The 19,482-nt window shown below is 35.7% G+C and overlaps 1 protein-coding gene across 1 annotated transcript; it reads right to left on the bottom strand.

The window, feature by feature from the left end:
- Positions 1–13,008: 13,008 nt before the first annotated feature.
- On the bottom strand, positions 13,009–13,482 carry LOC131859122 (uncharacterized). The gene has a single exon (XM_059212668.1). It carries the CDS (start codon positions 13,480–13,482, stop codon positions 13,009–13,011), a length of 474 nt encoding a protein of 157 aa, XP_059068651.1.
- Positions 13,483–19,482: the final 6,000 nt, after the last annotated feature.

Below are 19,482 nucleotides of genomic sequence, written 5' to 3'. Positions count from 1 at the left end.
TATTTCATGTCTTCCAACTTCAGTTTCATGGGATGCCTACTTGACAAACATTGCAAGTTTGTTTGTAGAGTCCTACATTGCAGATTTGGGAGACGTCATTGATGACATTCATCTTCTCTTTGATGAAAATGATCCTTCTTCGATTGTTGCAAGGGACCACTCCTACCCTCTTGTGCATTCTCTACATGATCATTCTTTCGAGGTTGACATGATTATGGATACTTTTGTACAACACTTGGAGAAGGTCTCTTTATCCTTCGAGGAGACATGTGAGTCTTTGGATATTGTTCTACATTCTTCTCCACTAGATCTTGTAGTGCCTTTTTCAATAGTGTGGAGCAGTTTAATTACCACCTTTGGAGGGGGTATCTTTTAGCATTGACATGGGGGCACTTGAGCAGTTTTCAAAGATTCCATTCATCATGAGTATTTTTTCTACATCTTCCCTTCATGATTGGGGAGACTTCATGGACACACCTTTGGTTTTGTTTCTTCCTACGAGGAGGAACGTTGTTCGATGTTCATGGAGTAGTGTCTTCATTCATATTTGAGCTTCTACCATTGGTGCAGATTCTACATTGAGGGGGGGCTACCTAGTCTCTCTTTTTCTTCTCTCACATGGGGGGACTTTTTCCTCACATGGGGTTTTGTTCTGCACATACTTCTATGAGAGTTCTTTGTATATAGTTTTCATCTTTCTTTTGGGGGAGAGTTTTTTCCCATTGGGTTTTTCTCTCTTTCCCCGCTTTGTGAGAGATTTCATTGCATTGGTTTGCATGCATTTGCATTTGTACATGGGTACCTAACATGGCCTAGTAGTTGGGACCCATCTTGCATTGCTTAGTTGCATTGTAGACTTAAGTGCATTCCCCTAAGTTGCACTTAAGGGGAGGTGTTGGTGTAAATAATTATTCATCATGGATATTATTACACCTTAATTAAGTTTACTTAGGTACATGCATTTCATAGTAGTTTGGGTATGAGACACTTGGGTGTTTGTGCCACATTGAGATAGTGTGTGTAGGAGAATTTTCACCTTTTATGGTATTGATCTTGTTACTACTCTATCATATCCACTTATTGTGGAGTGATAATTCCATTTTCGGTGGGTGATCCACCTCATGTGGAATATTTTATTATTTCTCCTACCTACCACACCTATTTTCTACGTACCCTTGTTTCTTATTGAGCCACATGTCATATTTGTGTTCTCACATATCCATATAGCCTTTCCTATATAAGCAGGCTCATATTCATTACAATGTAATGATTGATGATCTAGTTGATCAATATTTTCATCTTGATAGAATATAGTTTATTCCTATCATCTATTTTGTCTCTCTTATACTTTTCATTGAGCTCTTGATTTTGACAAAATCTCATAGATTTTGGTGCATAAAGAATGTTTTGAGTCTTTGCATATTGATACTTCCATTATTCATGTTCAATTAGCTCATAATCATAGTTGCAAAGTTGAAGTTGTTGGTGACGTGAATGTCCCTAATGAGAAATTGCATGATGTTCTTTATGTTCCTGAATTAAAATCAAATTTGCTTTCAGTTCCTAAACTTTGTCAATATTATAAGATTAACTTTTATAGGGGCATGTGTTATATCATTGATCCAAAAACTAATCATGTTATTTCTACTGCTAAATTCATGGATATTGATAACTTATTCAAGTTCTATGAATTTGCTCCTACAAAGTATTCCTTGCTTACTACTATTGATTTTACTATATGGCATGAAAGACTTGGCCATCTCAATTCTGATTATGTTTCATTGATGCAAAAATAAAATATGGTTGATGGATTGCCTACTATTGTTCATTTTCAAATTGTTTGCAATGGTTGCATGAGTGGTAAGATCCATAGGGAACCCTTTCTTCATGGTCAATCTTGGAGGACATATATAAATTGCATGTAGTTCATAGTGATTGGGTCCCATGGAGAATCCCTCTATCAAAGGTTCAAGGTATGCTCTTACCTTTGTTGATGATTTTTCAAGGAGAACATGGATATATTTCCTTCATAGTAAGGATCAAGTGCTTGGTATGTTTACTGAATTTCACATGTTTGTAAAAAGGCAAATTGGTTTTAAAATTAAGATTCCTCGTACTGACAATGGAAGAGAATATGTCAATAATGCATTTAATGCTTATTTGAAATATTTTGAAATTAAACATGAGCTTACCATTCCTTATATACCACAACAAAATGGTGTGGTAGAACAGAAGCATAGGACCGTTGTGGAAATGACAAGATGTTTATTGCATGCAAAAAATATGGATTACAAGTTCTGGGCTAAAGCTATGGCTTGTGAAACTTATTTAATTAATAGAACACCTACCAAAGCCTAAAGACACTTGGTCTAGTAGAAAGCCCAATTTGCAGAATTTAAGAATTTTTGGTTCCATGGCTTATGTTCACAAACCTAAGGAGAAAAGACAAAAATAGATGCTAAATCTTCTCCTATTATTTTTGTTCACTATGATGAAAATACTAAAGGTTATAGAGTTTACAATCCTACTACTAACAAGGTAAAAATTGCAAGAGATGTTTGTATTGCAAAAAAAGGCATTCATGATTGTTCTAAAGTGGAGGATGATGAACTTGTTCAAAGAAAAGTTGTACTTGTGGAGGACCAACCTCCTTCTCTTAACCCTACTCCTAATGCATCTCTTTCTATTCCTTCTAGTGATAGTGATGATATTAATAATAATAACTCTACTCCTCATGACTCTTTTTCTAGTGATGAAAACATTACTTATAAAAAAAGACCTAAATGGTTTAAATCTTTAATTCAAGATCGTGATGAATACTTTGCTAGAATGGATAGACTTCAAGCTAGAAGAGTTAATTATTGTAATTATGCTTTAATGTCTACTATTATGAATTCTAATGATCCTAAAACATTTGATCAAGTTAAAAATCAACCACATTGGCAAAAAGAAATGAAAGAAGAATTTGATACTTTAATTTCTAGCCAAATTTGGGATTTAGTTCCCTTGCCTCATGGTAAAAATCTTGTTTCTTGCAAGTGGCTTTATAAAACTAAATTGAATGCTAATAATCAAGTTAGTAAATTTAAAGCTATACTTGTTGCTAGAAGTTTTTCACAAGTAGAAGGATTGGATTATAATGAAACATTTTCTCTTGTTGCTAAAATGCCTACAATTAAACTTGTGTTTGCTTTAGCTTGTAGAATGAATTGGCCTATTCACTAAATGGATGTTACAAGTGTTTTTCTTAATGGTGATTTACATGAGGAAATTTATATGTCCCAACCTCCTGGTTTTGTTAAGGAAGGTAACGAACATTTAGTTTGCAAGTTAAAGAAATCGATTTATGGTTTGAAGCAATTTCCTAGAGAATGGTATTCTAAGATTAATGCACTCCTTCTTTCTCAAGGTTTCATTAGAAGTAAAAATGATCCAGATTTGTATATTAAACATAGTGAAGATGACATTGTGATTATTATTTTATATGTAGATGATTTAATTCTAACTTCAAGTTCCAATAATTTGATATCTGAAATTAAATTTCAACTTGATCAAAAATTTCAAATGACTGATTTAAGACTTTTACATTATTTCTTGGGAATGCAAATTTGGCAAATAAGTAATGGTGTTTTTCTATCTCAAAATAAATATGCTCAAGATCTTTTAGACAAATTTAAAATGAATAATGCTAACCATGTTTCAATTCCTATTGAATTAGGCACTAAGTTAATGCTTGATATGAAAACCCCACTTGTTGATCCTACTTTGTATAGACAATTAGTTGGAAGTTTGAATTATTTAACTCTTACTAGGCTAGATATTGCTTATAGTGTTGGTTTGTTTTCAAGATTCATGTCTAAACCTCAATAAACACAATTTAAAGTTGCTAAAATAATTTTAAGATATATTAAAGGTCTTGAAAATTGTAGCTAGCTCGGATACCTAACTATTGAATTTTTAATGTTGTCAATGACAATTAAAATTCCTATGTTTTACCTCTCATGCAATCTGAACCACTTAGGTCTGGGCCCAAATACATGTAACTTGTAATTATGTCTTGCTATGAATATTGGGCAGGACCTATATATAATGTAACTTGTGGATAGGACAGGCCCTATATAAATGTAACTTGTAATTTGGCCTGACCCTAATTGGGCGATGTAACTTGTGGTCCTATATTGAATGTATCTTGTAACTTGTGAATAGGGTAGGCCCTATCTTATGTATCTTGTAATTTTAACCCTATGTTTTGGTGCCAAGTTGAGAGGGCCAACCTAGAGTGAATTGGGAGGCTGAGTCACATATATATACAAAGGCTTACTCATTGTATTGACATACACTTAGTGAATACACTCTTCATTTAGCAACAATCATCAACGAATTATATTCCTATTAGCAACAACCTTCTCCTAAGGTCAACGAACATCATTCCAAGGTCAACGAAGATATACTTAAGGACAATGAAGATACTGTCAAGAATAGCGAAGTCATCCCTAATGACAATAACTTCATTCTAGGGACAGCGAACTTGAAAGATAACAAATATTCTCCTTGATTTGCAAGTTGTGTTCCAGATAAATTCTTATTGTGTTATGCTATTGTGCTTACCCTGTTGTTCTAAATACTTTGTGTTGAAGTACATTTGTAAAGTCTCATACTCATTTGTCTAATAAAGATCTGGACTTAGTTGCTGGGTTTTTCATTTCCAAGAGGGAGGTTTTCCTAGGGTATTTGGTGTTCTTTGTGTTCAATGATTTGATTATCTGATTTTGCCATCTATATTTATCAATCTGATCCTAAAATTAACAAAAGGAACTATTAATGTAGGTTTGTTTTATGATGCAAATTCTGATTTTACTTTAAAAAGGTTTTTACTGATTCCGGTCTAGGTGGAGATCCAAATGGTGGGAAATCTACTTGTGGTTATTGTTTTTTTGTTGGTTCGGGAGCAATTTCTTGGAATAGTAAAAAGAAACAATCTACCTCTCTTGGATCCACTGAAGCTGAGTACAAAGGATGAACTAATGCTTCCAAACAAGCCTTGTGGCTTAGAAGACTACTTGAAGATTTAGGTCTACCTCAACATGAACCAACTCTATTGTATTATGACAACCAAAGTGCCATTGCCTTGGCTCAAAATTTATTTTTCCATGCAAGGACAAAACACATTGCTCTCCAACACCACTTTATTAGAGAACAAATTGAAGACAAGCAAGTTTCACTCCTCTATTGCAAGGGGGAAGACCAAGTTGCAAATATTTTGACCAAGCCACTTTGTAAAGAGAAGTTCCAATTTCATTGTAAAAATCTTGGTTTGCAACCCACTAAAAGGTTTGATGTAAACTCCCCAAGTAAACCTTAAGTGGGGGTGTTAGAATATTTAATCTTTACTTGACTTAGGTTTATTTGTATTTAGTTTAGGATATTCCTTTGAAGTCCCTATATGTAATTTTCCCTCTAGTACATGTGTGAGGACAAGTCATTTTTCTTATTTTCCTTTATTAAGGAATATTAGAATTCCTCCTTAAGAGGACATGGACACATGGCACACACATTTTTTGAATGGTGACATTCATATATTTGGGAGTTACTTTGTAACTTCTCTCCTCATCTCTATTTAAGAGATGTCTTCTCTCTCATTTCTTCTTAATGGCATTATTGTAAAGAGTCTCTCTCTCTCTCTCTCTCTCTCTCTCTCTCTCTCTCTTTCTCTCTCTCTCTCTCACACACACACACACACACACACGCACACACATTTTAGGCATTGCCTCATTCATAATAACACAAGGGGTTTTTCTTTGCTTTTCCCCTTTCACAAGTTCTTGTGCCTCTTTCTTCACATTTGGGTGATTGCTCCAAGGTTTCTGCATTTCTCTTGGTAACATTTACTTCATCAATAAACTTACTTGAATTTTGTTTTTATTTCCTTCTTCTTGTATTTCCTTTCAAGCACTCTAAATTAGAAACTAAACTCTAGGTTGGGCAGAGCCTTACAATTATTCGATTTTTTTGACGAAATAATGATCAATCACATCTACAAAGAAGGGACTACAGAGGCAAATAAACTTGCAAATTTGGGAGCAGATGGATATATTATTGAGAAAATTGGTTGTATAGATTAGGTTATATGGTATAGAAACATGACAGATTTAGAATTTAAGTCTAGATGGTATGAATTCTATTTGCCATAATTTGCTTTGTGGGAGGGAGTACTTTAAGGTTGAGTCTTAGTTTAATAGGTTGATATGTTTGTGAGCTTAATATCAATTTTAAGGAATCGGGTTTGTATAAAATAATATTTCTATTCACTTGAATTATAACTTAATATAGCAATTACTTGTATGAATTCACATTTAAAGTGAGTTGGCATTAGGATATGCTGAATAGATATATTAGCCACTCATCTCCCTGTCAATGATAAAATAGTTAAATTGTCATAATTATGATGAGAGCTATTTGATTGTAATGATAGTATCATAAAACCATTAGTCTCTTCATACGTGTCAAGTCATGTGTAATATCCTTTTTTCGAATTTCTTGTAGTATTAATGATTTCATTCTAGTTGATAGTTTTTAGGTTATGTGTCGTAATCAAATAAACTTTAAATGAAGGAAGGATCAGGAAAGTTGCAAAAATGTGAAAATGGAGTCGAACTTAAGATTCCAGTGTCTTCAAATGATAATAGACTTATGGCATTTAGGGGAGAAGTAAAATTCAAGAGATGGGGTAGAGTTTTGAATGAGTTGGATGATTTGGCAAGTTGAGTGGTTAAGGAAATAATGGGAGAAGAACACATTAATAAGAATATCGATACCGTGTTAATTGTGACATCACTGCCACTTTTGTTGCCATCTTGTTAATGGTAGGAATTCAAAAGGGTGAGACCATTCATTTATGAAGGAGTGTCTTCAAGGAGGAATGCCATGTCCCTTCTCTAGCCCCTGTTATTTTTTCTCCTAATAAGGCTTAAATATGTTTCTTCTCCATATTAGCCAATTTTCTGAGTTAGAGAAGTCTTTTGATTCAATAAGTGGTGGGGTCCGGTTCACTTAAGTGGCTTCCTGATTTTCAATCATGGCTTGGGGCCAAGATAAATTAGATATTTTATGACTTCTTCCTACCTTATGGATAATCGCTGAGGGTTATTCTTTTCCCTAATATTATCGCCAAGTTTTGGTTTGAAGGTGGAGCGCATATGTTAAGGTTGAGGGTTATGTTGCTACAATGGAAGAAAAGGAGGTATTCTACAATCATTATGATTTTATATTATTTTTGGTCTACCACCAAAACTCCATGCTAAGGACACAAATCCTGAGCATCAAGCCGTGGATGCCACCCCAAGCAAACAGTCTCAATCATTGCATGCATGCTACAACAGTGTAGGTGTGGTTATAGTAGCAGATTTCAGTTTTAGAATTGCAGTTCGCCATTGCTGAGGGTTTCAGAGGTATTCACTCAATCAACGCTGATGATGGACAATGAAGGGTTTGAGACCATTATGGGTCCTCCCCTAGATTATTCTGTCAGCTCTTGGTATTCCTCAATCATCCAATAAGAAATAAATAATATTGTTTTCAATACCTTACTTTTGTTTTAGACAGTTTAAGCATATCTGGTTTATATCCAATAAGAAATCTATTCCAGAACTGTTTGATCTATCTTCAATGGAATGCTTCAATTTGATAGTACTTTCAACCCAATACCCTAGCTGAGTTATTTTAAGGAATTTTTGGGTAACCTAGATTTAGCCATGGAGAGTGTCGATGACAACATGATGATCTCATTTCTAGAAGACTATGGCGTTGCAGCAGGATTAGGGGAGGCTCCTAACCCTGAGGTAGTAATCAAGAAATATCCCCTGCTGGAATTGAGAGACAAAGATGCATTTGAGCAAAGGAAACAAGATATATTGAGAAATGTTGATTTCCTCTTTAAATGGCTCCATTTGAAGGCAGCTACTAGAAACAACTGGTGGGTTGATTACCTCAGAGAAGAAGGTTATAAGCCCTCTGATTATTTGTCGAATGTGGAGGTGGAAAGGATTCAAGTTTTACTACCGGTAGTGCTTAGGGCAGCAAGGGTTAGAGGAGATCCAAGGAAGAGCTTTTATACTATAACTACAAGTACTATAATAACATTATTGAAAACATTTATATACAGTGAAAAGATTCCAAAAATAGTGTAAATCATTGACAATATCATTGTATAACTATGAATATCAATACCACAATTGTTTATTGTTGTCGAGAAATGAACAAATACAGATAGGGAAGGAGACCTTGCAGTTACTTGATATATGTGATATGCGCTGAGAAGTATGTATGGTAGTACTTGTACAATCTGTGAATATTTAATAAATAATTTAAGTTTAACATAGTTTTGCAAATAAGTAGTTAAAATCTCAAATAAAAATGAAGATCATACAATGTAACATATATAATGTGATATTAGATTTGAAGTCATCACAGGATTACCAAATTTTGAAAAAATAAGATAATCAAGTATCCTCGAAGTAGGAAAAGAGAAAACGTTTTTACATTTTACTAAATACAGCTGTAGAATCCAATCTCGTGTTTCTGAAAATACATGTACATGGTATAATAAGCAAGGATGTTGTATTTATTTGTATTATGTAAAAGAAACCTTTAACCACATCGTATCATATTAAGTCTATTTCTACAATAAGTCTTTGTTAATAAAGATTTATTTTACAATAGGCATAATACTGTACTGCTGTGAAGAATGCATATGGACAGTGGGGAATTGGTAGATTCTGTTATTAGTAATAAGAGTTTTATTAACTCACAATTTAGAGAGTTAAGTTGAAGCATGTCATGCTCACTCAATGAACTTTTGCTTGTCTCTAGAACTCAAAATAAGTTTGCGGCAAATTCTCTTATATTTTGGGTGCAAGCCTACCTTGCTATACTTATAAAAGTAGTAGCTGGACTGTAAATATTGCTTATTCATCATGAAATCTATATAATACAAGAAATGAGAATTATCACTTAGCAGTGAAGCTTCTCTCACGACGGACATTAACCTTCAATAGCATGAATTGACAACTTATCCTTAGCTTGGGAAGAGTAAGACAAACAAGAGTACAACACCTGCAGTCATTATTGCAGTTTCATAATTTTGCATGAAGCCTATGTTTGTTGTTGGACACTGTTTAATATAAGTAATGAGTTAAATTCAACCTCATAGCCGGTTGATCTTTTTGAATTTTTTAAGGTCTCAGAAAATCTTAATGTAGCAGATACATTGTAGTTTCTTTCCATGACTAGAATATGGAATGTCTTTACATAAATGGGACTTCTGATCGAAGCTTTCATTTAGAATTTTTATACATTTTACTCACAGAATGAGGCAACTTGAACAACAAAAGGAATTGTCTTGTCTTTTTAGTTGTCATAGGTGAGACTTTTAACAACATGTTAGGTATCTTTTTGCATTGAGATGCCCAATCTACGTGCTGGTTATAATTGTTTATATGACCTATTGAGTGGTATTTCTCAAGTGTGCATCTATAAAAGAAAGTTGATTTAACTTGTCCACAACTAGTTATTTATTATTATCAGTTTAAGGTCTCAGAAATTCTCAAATTTAAAGAAAGAACAAGATAAGGTTATAAATTTAGGGCTTGTTCCATTTTAAAATTTAAAATTTAGATTCTGTAAACAAAAATGAGCAGAAATTATGAAAACAAAGATGATGAAAGAAGAGAAAGAACAAGGGAAGAGGGAAACATGGAAACTTGGAAGAATGTTAAAAAAGAAAGAGAATACGAAAATTACTTCTGGAGCCCTTGCATAGAAAAAATCAGCTCCTTCAAGCAAAAATTAGGTGAAGTGTGAACTTGAAAAGTGGGTGAAAAAACAAAATGGCCAAATAAGGGTGGAAAAGGTTACTTAGGTGTTGTAATGCCACATCGGCGGTTGAATTCTTTGATTTAATTGTATTTTTTTAAAATTAATGCTTTTAAAAGACTCGTTAGCTTCACGAGTCTGACCAGACTTGTGCGTCTTCACTGCAGACTTGTCTAGCATGTGAATTGAGACCACAAATTTGCAGGCTCTATCATGGACTTGAATCTATCCGATCTACAAATTTCTGCAGAGATATGCCGAGTCTCAATGCTCTGATATATATCTTTTTGTGATTTATACTTGATAGATATACATTAAATAATTAAAATTAAGTCTACAGGTATGATGTAGTAACTGACTAGGTTCTTGTGTGTGCACCCCTACACCTATGTGAACAAGAACGTAGATTTACATCGCAAATGCCTTAGTTGAGTAATGGAAACTGTCAATGTTATGGCAATCAGAAAACAGAAGACTTCAAAGATATCTAGTTAAGAGAGAGAGAAAGCGTTGATTCAAACTGGTTCTCATCAATTGTATGAGTCCATTTAAAAATTAAATCATAGAATCTTTGGAGCTTTAGTAATTTGATGTCATTTTGAGAATGTTTGTATAGACCTTGAGAAGTTTGTTAGATCTGATTATTTATGTTCCTAGGACTAATTTGTCTGATCCAATATGAGTGTATGGCTTGAATCCTTTTGCAAAAACTGTCAGATTAAGTACACATATATTATTACACTAGTATGGGGTGACTGAATTTTTTCATACAACATACAAAAATAACTTACTATAATGAGAACCATGGGCTCACTTCAACCAATATGTTCAAAGTTTGCGTATCTTGTTTTGGGGAGCACATATATCTTGTTGAGCTTCATGCTTATTAGTAGAACGATATAGATTTATTTTGAAGCACCCCTTATAGATTATCAATGGTGGACATAGAACATGTCCATAAAGAAAATTCAAAGAAAATAATGATATATTCAAACCGAAGTGACACAGATATATACAATGCATACTATAGCAGCGTGGGAGATTGTCTACCCGTAGTGAATATTTCACTATTCATGAGTTCTAATAAAATAGCTATCTACCTGTAGTGAGATTTATTTTGAAGCATACTGTGGACATAGAACATGTCCATAAATCAAATGCAAGGAAAACCATGACGTATGGAATTTGGAAATATATACAGTGCATGCTATAGTAGAGAGAGATTGTCTAGCTGTAGTGAATATTTCACTACACAGGGGTTCTAATAAAATCTCCATTTTACTTGAGGAACCCATGGGCATAGCCTGTTAAGTTGATTAATTTATACAAGGCCCCCTTTTAATAAATGTATTACTTCCCTTAAATATAATGTGTGTGGGGCAAGTAGCCCAAGAGGAGCCTTATCTAAGCGTCTTTTCTCATTTGCAAGATTCCATTTTCGGATCAATGGTTAAAGATTATGGTTCCCTTTTTAAGAAATCTATAGATATGGTTTTACCTATTTTTGTAAATATCTTTGGGTTCATTTAGCAATAAAGAAACAGTTCTAATCTGTTTATAAAGGGTCTTTTCTTTTTCTTTTTTTTTTGATAAAAGTGGGTAAACCACTTAATTATATTAATAATTTTTTATTTTTTTTACAAGGTGTCTGGTTCAAAGAGTACTGAAGGGAAAGAACCAGTAATAAAATCCTTCAGTATTGGTCAAAATACACAATCCTATCTACCCATTACAAGGGCCCCCTGGGCACAGTCCACCAAAACCCTCCCCAATTACATAATAACTTCATTAGATATAAAGGAAGCTTCCATAAGAGGCATACACAAGAAAACTGTCACTGTGAAACATTAGGAAGAATAGCATCCATCCAAAAAACTAAAGGATTAGCCAAAAATTCGAGCTCGAGCCACCCCTGTCTATAAAGCACATTTCGCCAATCCACTGATTAATATGAGACCAAGAACAAGAAGAGAAATCACTACAAGAGAACCTGCCAAGACAAACATCATGAGAAAACACAAAATAATCCAAAGAAGAAGAAGGAGAGGATGTTGTAGACCCGGAGGAACCAAAATGAGGCCAAGCCAAAGAATAGGCCATAGGAGAAGACAAGAAAATAGCAGAAAGATGAGAAACCATCTCATATACCAAACCATCTGCAAGTTCCAAGATCTCGAAGACAACCACCAACTTCCAAACCTTACCAATACCTTTCGAATAAAACAGAACATCTTAACTCATAAGAAGAGTTGCTAGAGTAAAGAGAAAAACATGAGAAGAGAACAGGCAGAGCCCAAATATAAGCCAATCCAAAAGAGTTATCATCATGAATGCGACCAAGGCCAAACACAAAACCACACAGAATGAGCAGAAACCAACATACCAAAATATGATAAGCAAGTCTACTTGCAAGAGGAGTGAACATAGCATGATCGATCATCATAACACAATCATGAAAGAAGAAAGCAAGTTGGGATAATGAAGGCTACCCAACAATGCTTAACCAAAACCATCCTATAGAAGCTCATCCCCGAATAATTACCAAATCCAAACCAATCTGCAGATGAAATGGTAAGACTATGCCAACTCATAGCAGCCATTATTACACAATCATGCAAGTACACGGTAAGCTAGGAAAGCTACCAAACAATCATAAACCAAAACCATCCTACACAAACTCACCTTATCATGACTACCAAATTGAAATAACCAACCTGCAGATCAAATGATAAGAATATGCCAACTCAAAACAGTGAAGTAAGGAAACTAGTAATGACCAGTTCGAGCCCGAGTGTCCACACTATAATTAGCCAATATCAATCAATAAAGCAAAATGGTTTCTGCTAACATGCAATGAGATTTAGGAAGCATCATTCCATGAAAAATAACTCAACGACTCAACCAACTGCGCAAGGGTTAACTGATTACAAGTGCCAATCCAATTCAATAGACAGGGTACAAACGAAATGGATGTAGCACCAAAACCCTCCTTGCTCCATGAGGAAATACTTACTGAGTACGCCATCAACAAAAATGTTGCCATAAGACCAGACAACACCCTCCCTGATGTAATACACGAAAGAAAATTCACACCCAACAAGGAGTGTGATGAAGGCCATAGACCGCAATCAATCAAACTTAATAAAGGATACTAATGCAAGAAGTAGGAATATCCCAAGGGGGGACTTCCAGATACTCAGCACTTTCAACAACAGCCCTGTTAGCCAAATAATCTGCAATAACATTTATTTCCCTATAACAATGTGATATAGTAAAGGTAGAAAAACACTTCAATTGTGCAAGAATTCGATCTAACAAGTACTGTAAATGCCAGGAAGCACATTTCTTAGTAGAGACTGACTGAAAGACCAACATTGAATCCCCTTCAATGATAATATCCTTGATGCCCAAAGAGATGGCAAGATCAAGACCAAAAGATAATGTCTGAAATTCAGCAGAATTGTTAGAGCCAACGCCAATAAATTTACCCACAGCTTTAACAATCATAGTATTATGATCAAAGAGGACCACCCCAATCCCCGACTTGCCCGGATTACCCTTAGCATCCCCATCAAAATTTAATTTAAATGAGAATTGGGGGGAGGAATCCATTTAGCTAGCCTACATTTGGCAAGAGTGGATAAGCCAAATGCTAAAGCCCCATGAGATGGAATGACTTGAAGTGACATCCATTTCCAAGTTACCCAATTGTCCCAATGAGAAAAGGACCTCAAATGATCCAATTTTTGTAAGTGTAAGAAAGCACCACCTCAGAAATGGAGGATTGAATCTTGTTAAGCACATCCCCTAATGAAGTTGATTTATGCTAAAAAATCCTAGGGTTCCTTTCCAGCCAGATGTTCCAAATGACAATAGAAGGAGCCACAACCTAGAGAGGAATAAAAAGAAGATGAGTACAACAATGGCCAAGCCAAGAAATGAGACAATAAATTAGGACCAGTGGTAGAAGACAAACCAAGCATACCAAACAATCAATACCAACAATCCAGAGCAAACGAACAATGCAAAAACACATGATCTATGGATTCCATGCAGTAACCACAAAACACACAAGGAAAACCCACAGTAATCCCAAGCCTGTCCAATCTCATCCCAGTGAGAACTCTATCTTGTATAGCAAGCCAAGCAAAAGAACCATCTTTAGGAAGACAAGCCAAGTGCTAGAAGAGTTGAGAAGGCCAAGGGGAGGAAGAAGAGGAATGAGACAAGGACTTATATCCCTCCTTTACTTAATAAGAACCTGATGCAATCTTAGTCCAAACCAAAACATCATCCCTATCTTGAAACACAAGAGATATTTTCTCAAGCTCAATTTTGAAAGCAACTCTAAGGTCATTACTAATGGGCAGGAAATCAATAGACTTCGATTGAGACACCGGGTAAGGACCTGAGGTATCAATGTCAACATAAGCAACAACAAACACCCCCAAAGACTAGAAAGGATATCAGACAAAGGAGACCAATCCTGAATGGAAGATAATGCAGAATGACCATTCCAAACTTCATCCCAAAATTGAGCCTTCTTCCCATTATTGACAACCCAAGAAAGATGCGGAAGGATAACTGATCTACAAGTAACAATAAAATTCCAAAAAGCTGATCCTTTTGAGAGAGATGAGGCTCTGAAAATCCTTTCTCTAGTATCCCCCCTCAGATACTTAGCAAACATAATGGAAGCCCATTTACTTGAAGGATCCATATATAGTTTCCAAATGAGTTTAGCCCCCAAGGCTTTATTCTGGGAAACTAAATCTCTAATACCCACACCCCCCAACTCCTTAGGAAGGCAAACTTTATCCCAAGCTAAGAGGGGAACCTTCTTTTTATGCCCAATGTTATCATTCCAAAGAAAGGATCTTAAAGACACCTTGAGATCCTAAACAACCTTGGAGGGAGTTTTCAAAATAGACATCAAATAAGTAGGAATGGCATTAAGAACTAACTTAATCAAAATAATCTTACCAGCTAAAGTGAGTCGTTTATGATTCCAGGAATAAATTTTGGAAGATATTGCATGGACCACTTTATCCCAAAAAATAGCCTTATCCAAACCAACAAAAAAAGGAATGCCTAAGTACTTACAAGGGAAGGAACCCACTTGAAAACCCCAAAATTGAGTCAATCATTTCTTAACCAGAGGGGAAACATTTAGAAAAAACACCTTTGATTTCAGACTATTAACTTTCTACCCAGAAAAGGAAGAGTAATCATCAATGATCTTTTTGATAACTCTAGCCTCTGCCAAAGAGGCTGAACCAAAAAGGAGAGTATCATCCGCAAAAAGACAATGGGATTGCGAAGAAGGATATCCATCTATTTTAATACCATTCCACAAACCTAAGGATCTAGCATCAGAGATGGCCCTGCTTAAAGCCTTAGCTAGAAGTATAAACAAAAAAGGGGAAAGATGATCCCCTTGTCTAACCCCATGAGAGGAAGAAAAAAATCCAGTAGGAGAACCATTAATTAGAACTGAAAAATGAGCAGAAGAAATGCATGAAAAGACCCATTTGATTCAACTATGAGCAAACCCAAAGCAATTTAGAACAGAGACTAGAGACTGCCAGTCAACCCGATCATAGGCTTTCAGCATGTCAAGTTTGAGAATCATAGCCAAAATCTTCTGATGTGAAATGGAATGCAGAATCTCATGAGCTACAATCGCACCCTCAGAAGTTTCCCTACCAAGAACAAACCCACCCTAATCAATAGATACAATCCTAGGAAGGAGTTTAGCCAACCTAACCAAAATTGCCTTAGTAATGATTTTATATAAAGTATTGCAAAGAGAAATAGGATGAAAATTAGAAAAGGAGCTAGGATTATCCACCTTAGGAATAATGGAAATAAGAGTAGTGTTGAGTTCTTTCAAAATAGTTCTATTCTGCCTAGACTCTTCTAGAAGACATCATTCCCCACAAAGAGCCATAAACCCATCCGGACCCAGAGCCTTTTTTGGATGCATGGAAAAAACGACTTCCCTTAATTCATCAATAGTAAAAGGAGCCATAAGCATCCTATTATCATCCTTACTAACAAGTGGGGGGACCAAATTAACAAGTTATTATCTAAGGAGACAGACTCAACCAAAAGCAGAGACTTCAAAAAATTCACAACTTCAGAAGCAATATCATCCTCATCTGACAGATACCTCCCATTAGAATCATGAAAACAAGATATTCTATTGCGATGCCTCCTAAGTTTAGTTGAAGAGTGAAAAAATTTGGTATTCCTATCACCCTCTGATAACCAAATATCCCTAGATTTCTGCCTCCAATAAGATTCTTCCCTAGCCAAGACTTCCTCCAATTGGGCTTTCAAATATTTAAGCCTATCAAAGGACAAAGGAGTCATACCCAAAAACAAAGTAACCTCATTAATCTGCTCTATTTCCTCCTGAATCCTAGCCTTTTCCCCAAAAATATTCTTAAAATGTAAAGAATTCCAGACTCTAATCTTACCTTTTAGAAAAGCCAATTTCTTAACTATCTAAAACATCCTCGATCCATTAACATGTGGAGCAGACAACCACCACTATTTTAACAGAAGCAAAAAAGATTGGTCCCTAAACCACATCGGCTCGAATTTGAAAGAAAGCTTCCTAGGATCCCTATCCTCAAGAATAGTGTTGTCCTCAATTTCAGCGTGGCCAAAATCATGAGGCAACCCTATGAAACTGGTTCGTTGCATACCTTACGACCTCCGAGAGAGCTTAATCGACTCCGTCGATTAGCTCGTTCTTGCTTTTTGTTTTTGTTTTTATTGTTTTCTAAGTGTTTAAGATTTGTAGTTTTTCCTGTAGGGTCAGACTTTAAAGTCCGTCCTGCAAAGTTCCTTCTTTTAAAAAGAATTGCACACTGAAATTTAAAGTCCAATGTGCAAAGGTTTGATTTTCACCCTACAGATCGGACTTTAAGTCCAACCTGCAGGTATTCCTTCCCCTGCAGTTCGGACTTTAAAGTCCGATCCACAGGTTGTCTGGTCGAAAAGTTGCATGTCGGACTTTAAAGTCCAACTTGCAAGGGTTTTATTCCTGCATGTCGACCTTTAAAATCTGACATGCACTACATGATTAGTAATTAATATCGCATTTATTGCTAATTTAAGGGATTATTTATTGAATTTTGGAGATTATTTCTTCATTCTTGTTTGTGAAATTCTCCTTCGCGCGTGCCCTCCTTCGTTTTCCTCCATCTTCATTTGCCGATCTTGCAGATTTGTCAAATCCCTACCAGATTTTCATTCATCGTGGTGGATTGAGGTAGGTTTTGTTTTGTTTTTATTTTTCCTTTCGGTTTTTCTTCCCCAACATTATTTCCTCTTTGGGTTTTCTGTTGGTTGGATGCGTATTGGACATGAAGGTCTGATTGTTCCTCAAAATCTCCCGATCCACAAGTAATGTGCTACAATCTATCTTCTTTTCCCTTTACCCAGCCTGCATGATGGAGTTTATAACCTGATTCATAGGACTCTATGCGGAGATCTCTCCGCATATCAGATTTTAAAGTCTAATATGCAGGAGTGTCAACTTCGCATATCAAACTTTAAAATCCGATATGCGAAGAGGAGAATGTCCGATTGACATGTCGATCTTTAAAACCCGACATGTCAATCGGTTGCCCTTCCCCAATCTGTACATCGGACTTTAAAGTCCGATGTGTAGGTTTTCCAAATGTTTTACCTATGTGCACATCGGACTTTAAAGTCCGATGTGCTAATGATTTTTTTCCAATCTTGCACATCAGACTTTAAAGTTCGATGTACGGATGATTTTTCCCCAACTTGCACATCGGACTTAAAAGTCCGATATGTAAGAAAAGATGTTTTATTTTTGCAGATCGGACTTTAAAGTCCGATGTGCAAATTTTGACTCCTAAGGTGTAGATCGGACTTTTTTCCCCGCCTACTATTTTTGACAGTTTTGCTCCCAAGCCTATTATGAGTCCGATTTTTTGATCCGATTGATAAAATTTAATTTTATTGATGATGATAACTATTAGAGAATCTAATCCTCAGTGATGAATGCAGTCATTTGCAAATGTCAAATCCCTCTCACAACAAATCAGAGCCTTCTTCAAGCCAGTTGGAATCTTCTCCGGGTAAAACATCAAAAAAAAGGATGAAGTACAAGTATGATAAGTACTTGAATTTGTACCCAAAAAGTTCAGTAGACTCAAATATCAAGGAGATCAAAGATACATAAATTGGACATGTCAGTATGCAGGATTTTATTGGTCAAGTTGAGAAATATCCTGCTCACCTAACAAACCTGATCAAATCCAAGTTACATAAATATGCATCCTTCCGAGTTGCAGCTCATGATCCAGATTTTGTACTTGCAGTAGCGGATCACTTCAACCCGAATACAAGACAAGTTAGGGACGCTAATCAAAATGTCATCATGACTCTAGATAGTGTTTTATTCAACAGTGTTTTCAAAGGTCCTCCAGTTGAAGAAGTAGTTGATATTTATCAAGAAAGTGCTCAAGAGTACTATGAGAAAAATGAAGTCAAATGCAAGAAAGTGATCAATACTGTGTACCTCTTTGTTGCCAGAAATTCCACTACCTCGCGATGGCCCAAGTTTTTTCACAGGAGTGACTTCAATGAGGAGTACAATGACATGGTCACCATGTTATCAAGAGTGAATGGTTTAAAGGACTCTCACTACTTTCAAATCTGGATGTGTTATTACATGAATATAATCAGGAAAGGGGCTGTTAAGATTGATTGGGGTGAACAGATCAGTGATGCACTCTGCACACAGTTGAAAGAAGTCAAAGTGACATTGAAATTTTACATGACTTCCTACTTGGTTTATGCAGCCGCTTCCATGAGGCAATATCCAGGTTTGTCTACTAAAGGTGTTAGGAGATTAGTTCCTATCTGGGAATACTATGATCAACTTACGATCAAGAATCAAGGTAGACACTTTAGAAGAGTTAATGATGCCTTCTTTGATGTATGGAAGTGCATGTTTAATAAGAGCCTGCAAAAGAAAAGATTATCAGAGGCTGCATATAACAGGGTGTCTTATTTTGGATGGGTTTTCCTTCAGTTCCCAATATTCACTTACATCTAGGTCAGATGTTTCTCAGGTAAACCCTTTATTCTACCAAGGTATCCTTGTGACAAGATCATTCTCATGGAGTTGTGTCAGCAACTATTCTATGTGCATGAAAAGCAATCGCAAGCACATAAGACTGGGTTGAAGTTCCGGGAATCAATTTGTAGGTACTCAGTTCTAACTAACCCCAAAGCCAAAAAACATGGAGGAAGAAATGCAATGGAATACTATGAGAAGATTCAAGGCATGAAACAATTTTGATTTTCATGGCATGAAGAACAAACTTGAGAGGAGTTACACCCATGTCTATAGGTTTGAAGATGTATGGGCAAACTATCAAAATGAAGAAGCTATAAGAAGGATGGATTTCAGTCGTCTTACCCTGGAACAGATTGAAAACTTTGATTTAGCAAAGATCCCAATGACCATGGAAGACACTAATAACATAATAGACCCTATCTATTATGAAAAGAAGATTGCTGACTCCCCACTCCCACCAGTGCAATTTTCAAAAAAGGAAGGTA

The sequence above is a fragment of the Cryptomeria japonica genome, chromosome 10, assembly GCF_030272615.1.
Source record: "Cryptomeria japonica chromosome 10, Sugi_1.0, whole genome shotgun sequence".
NCBI lineage: Eukaryota > Viridiplantae > Streptophyta > Pinopsida > Cupressales > Cupressaceae > Cryptomeria > Cryptomeria japonica.
This window is presented reverse-complemented; position numbering and strand designations above follow the sequence as displayed.

Coding starts and splice junctions, on each gene's coding strand:
- LOC131859122 (XM_059212668.1), bottom strand. CDS start 13,482: ATGGATTCCTCCCCCCAATTCTCATTTAAATTAAATTTTGATGGGGAT.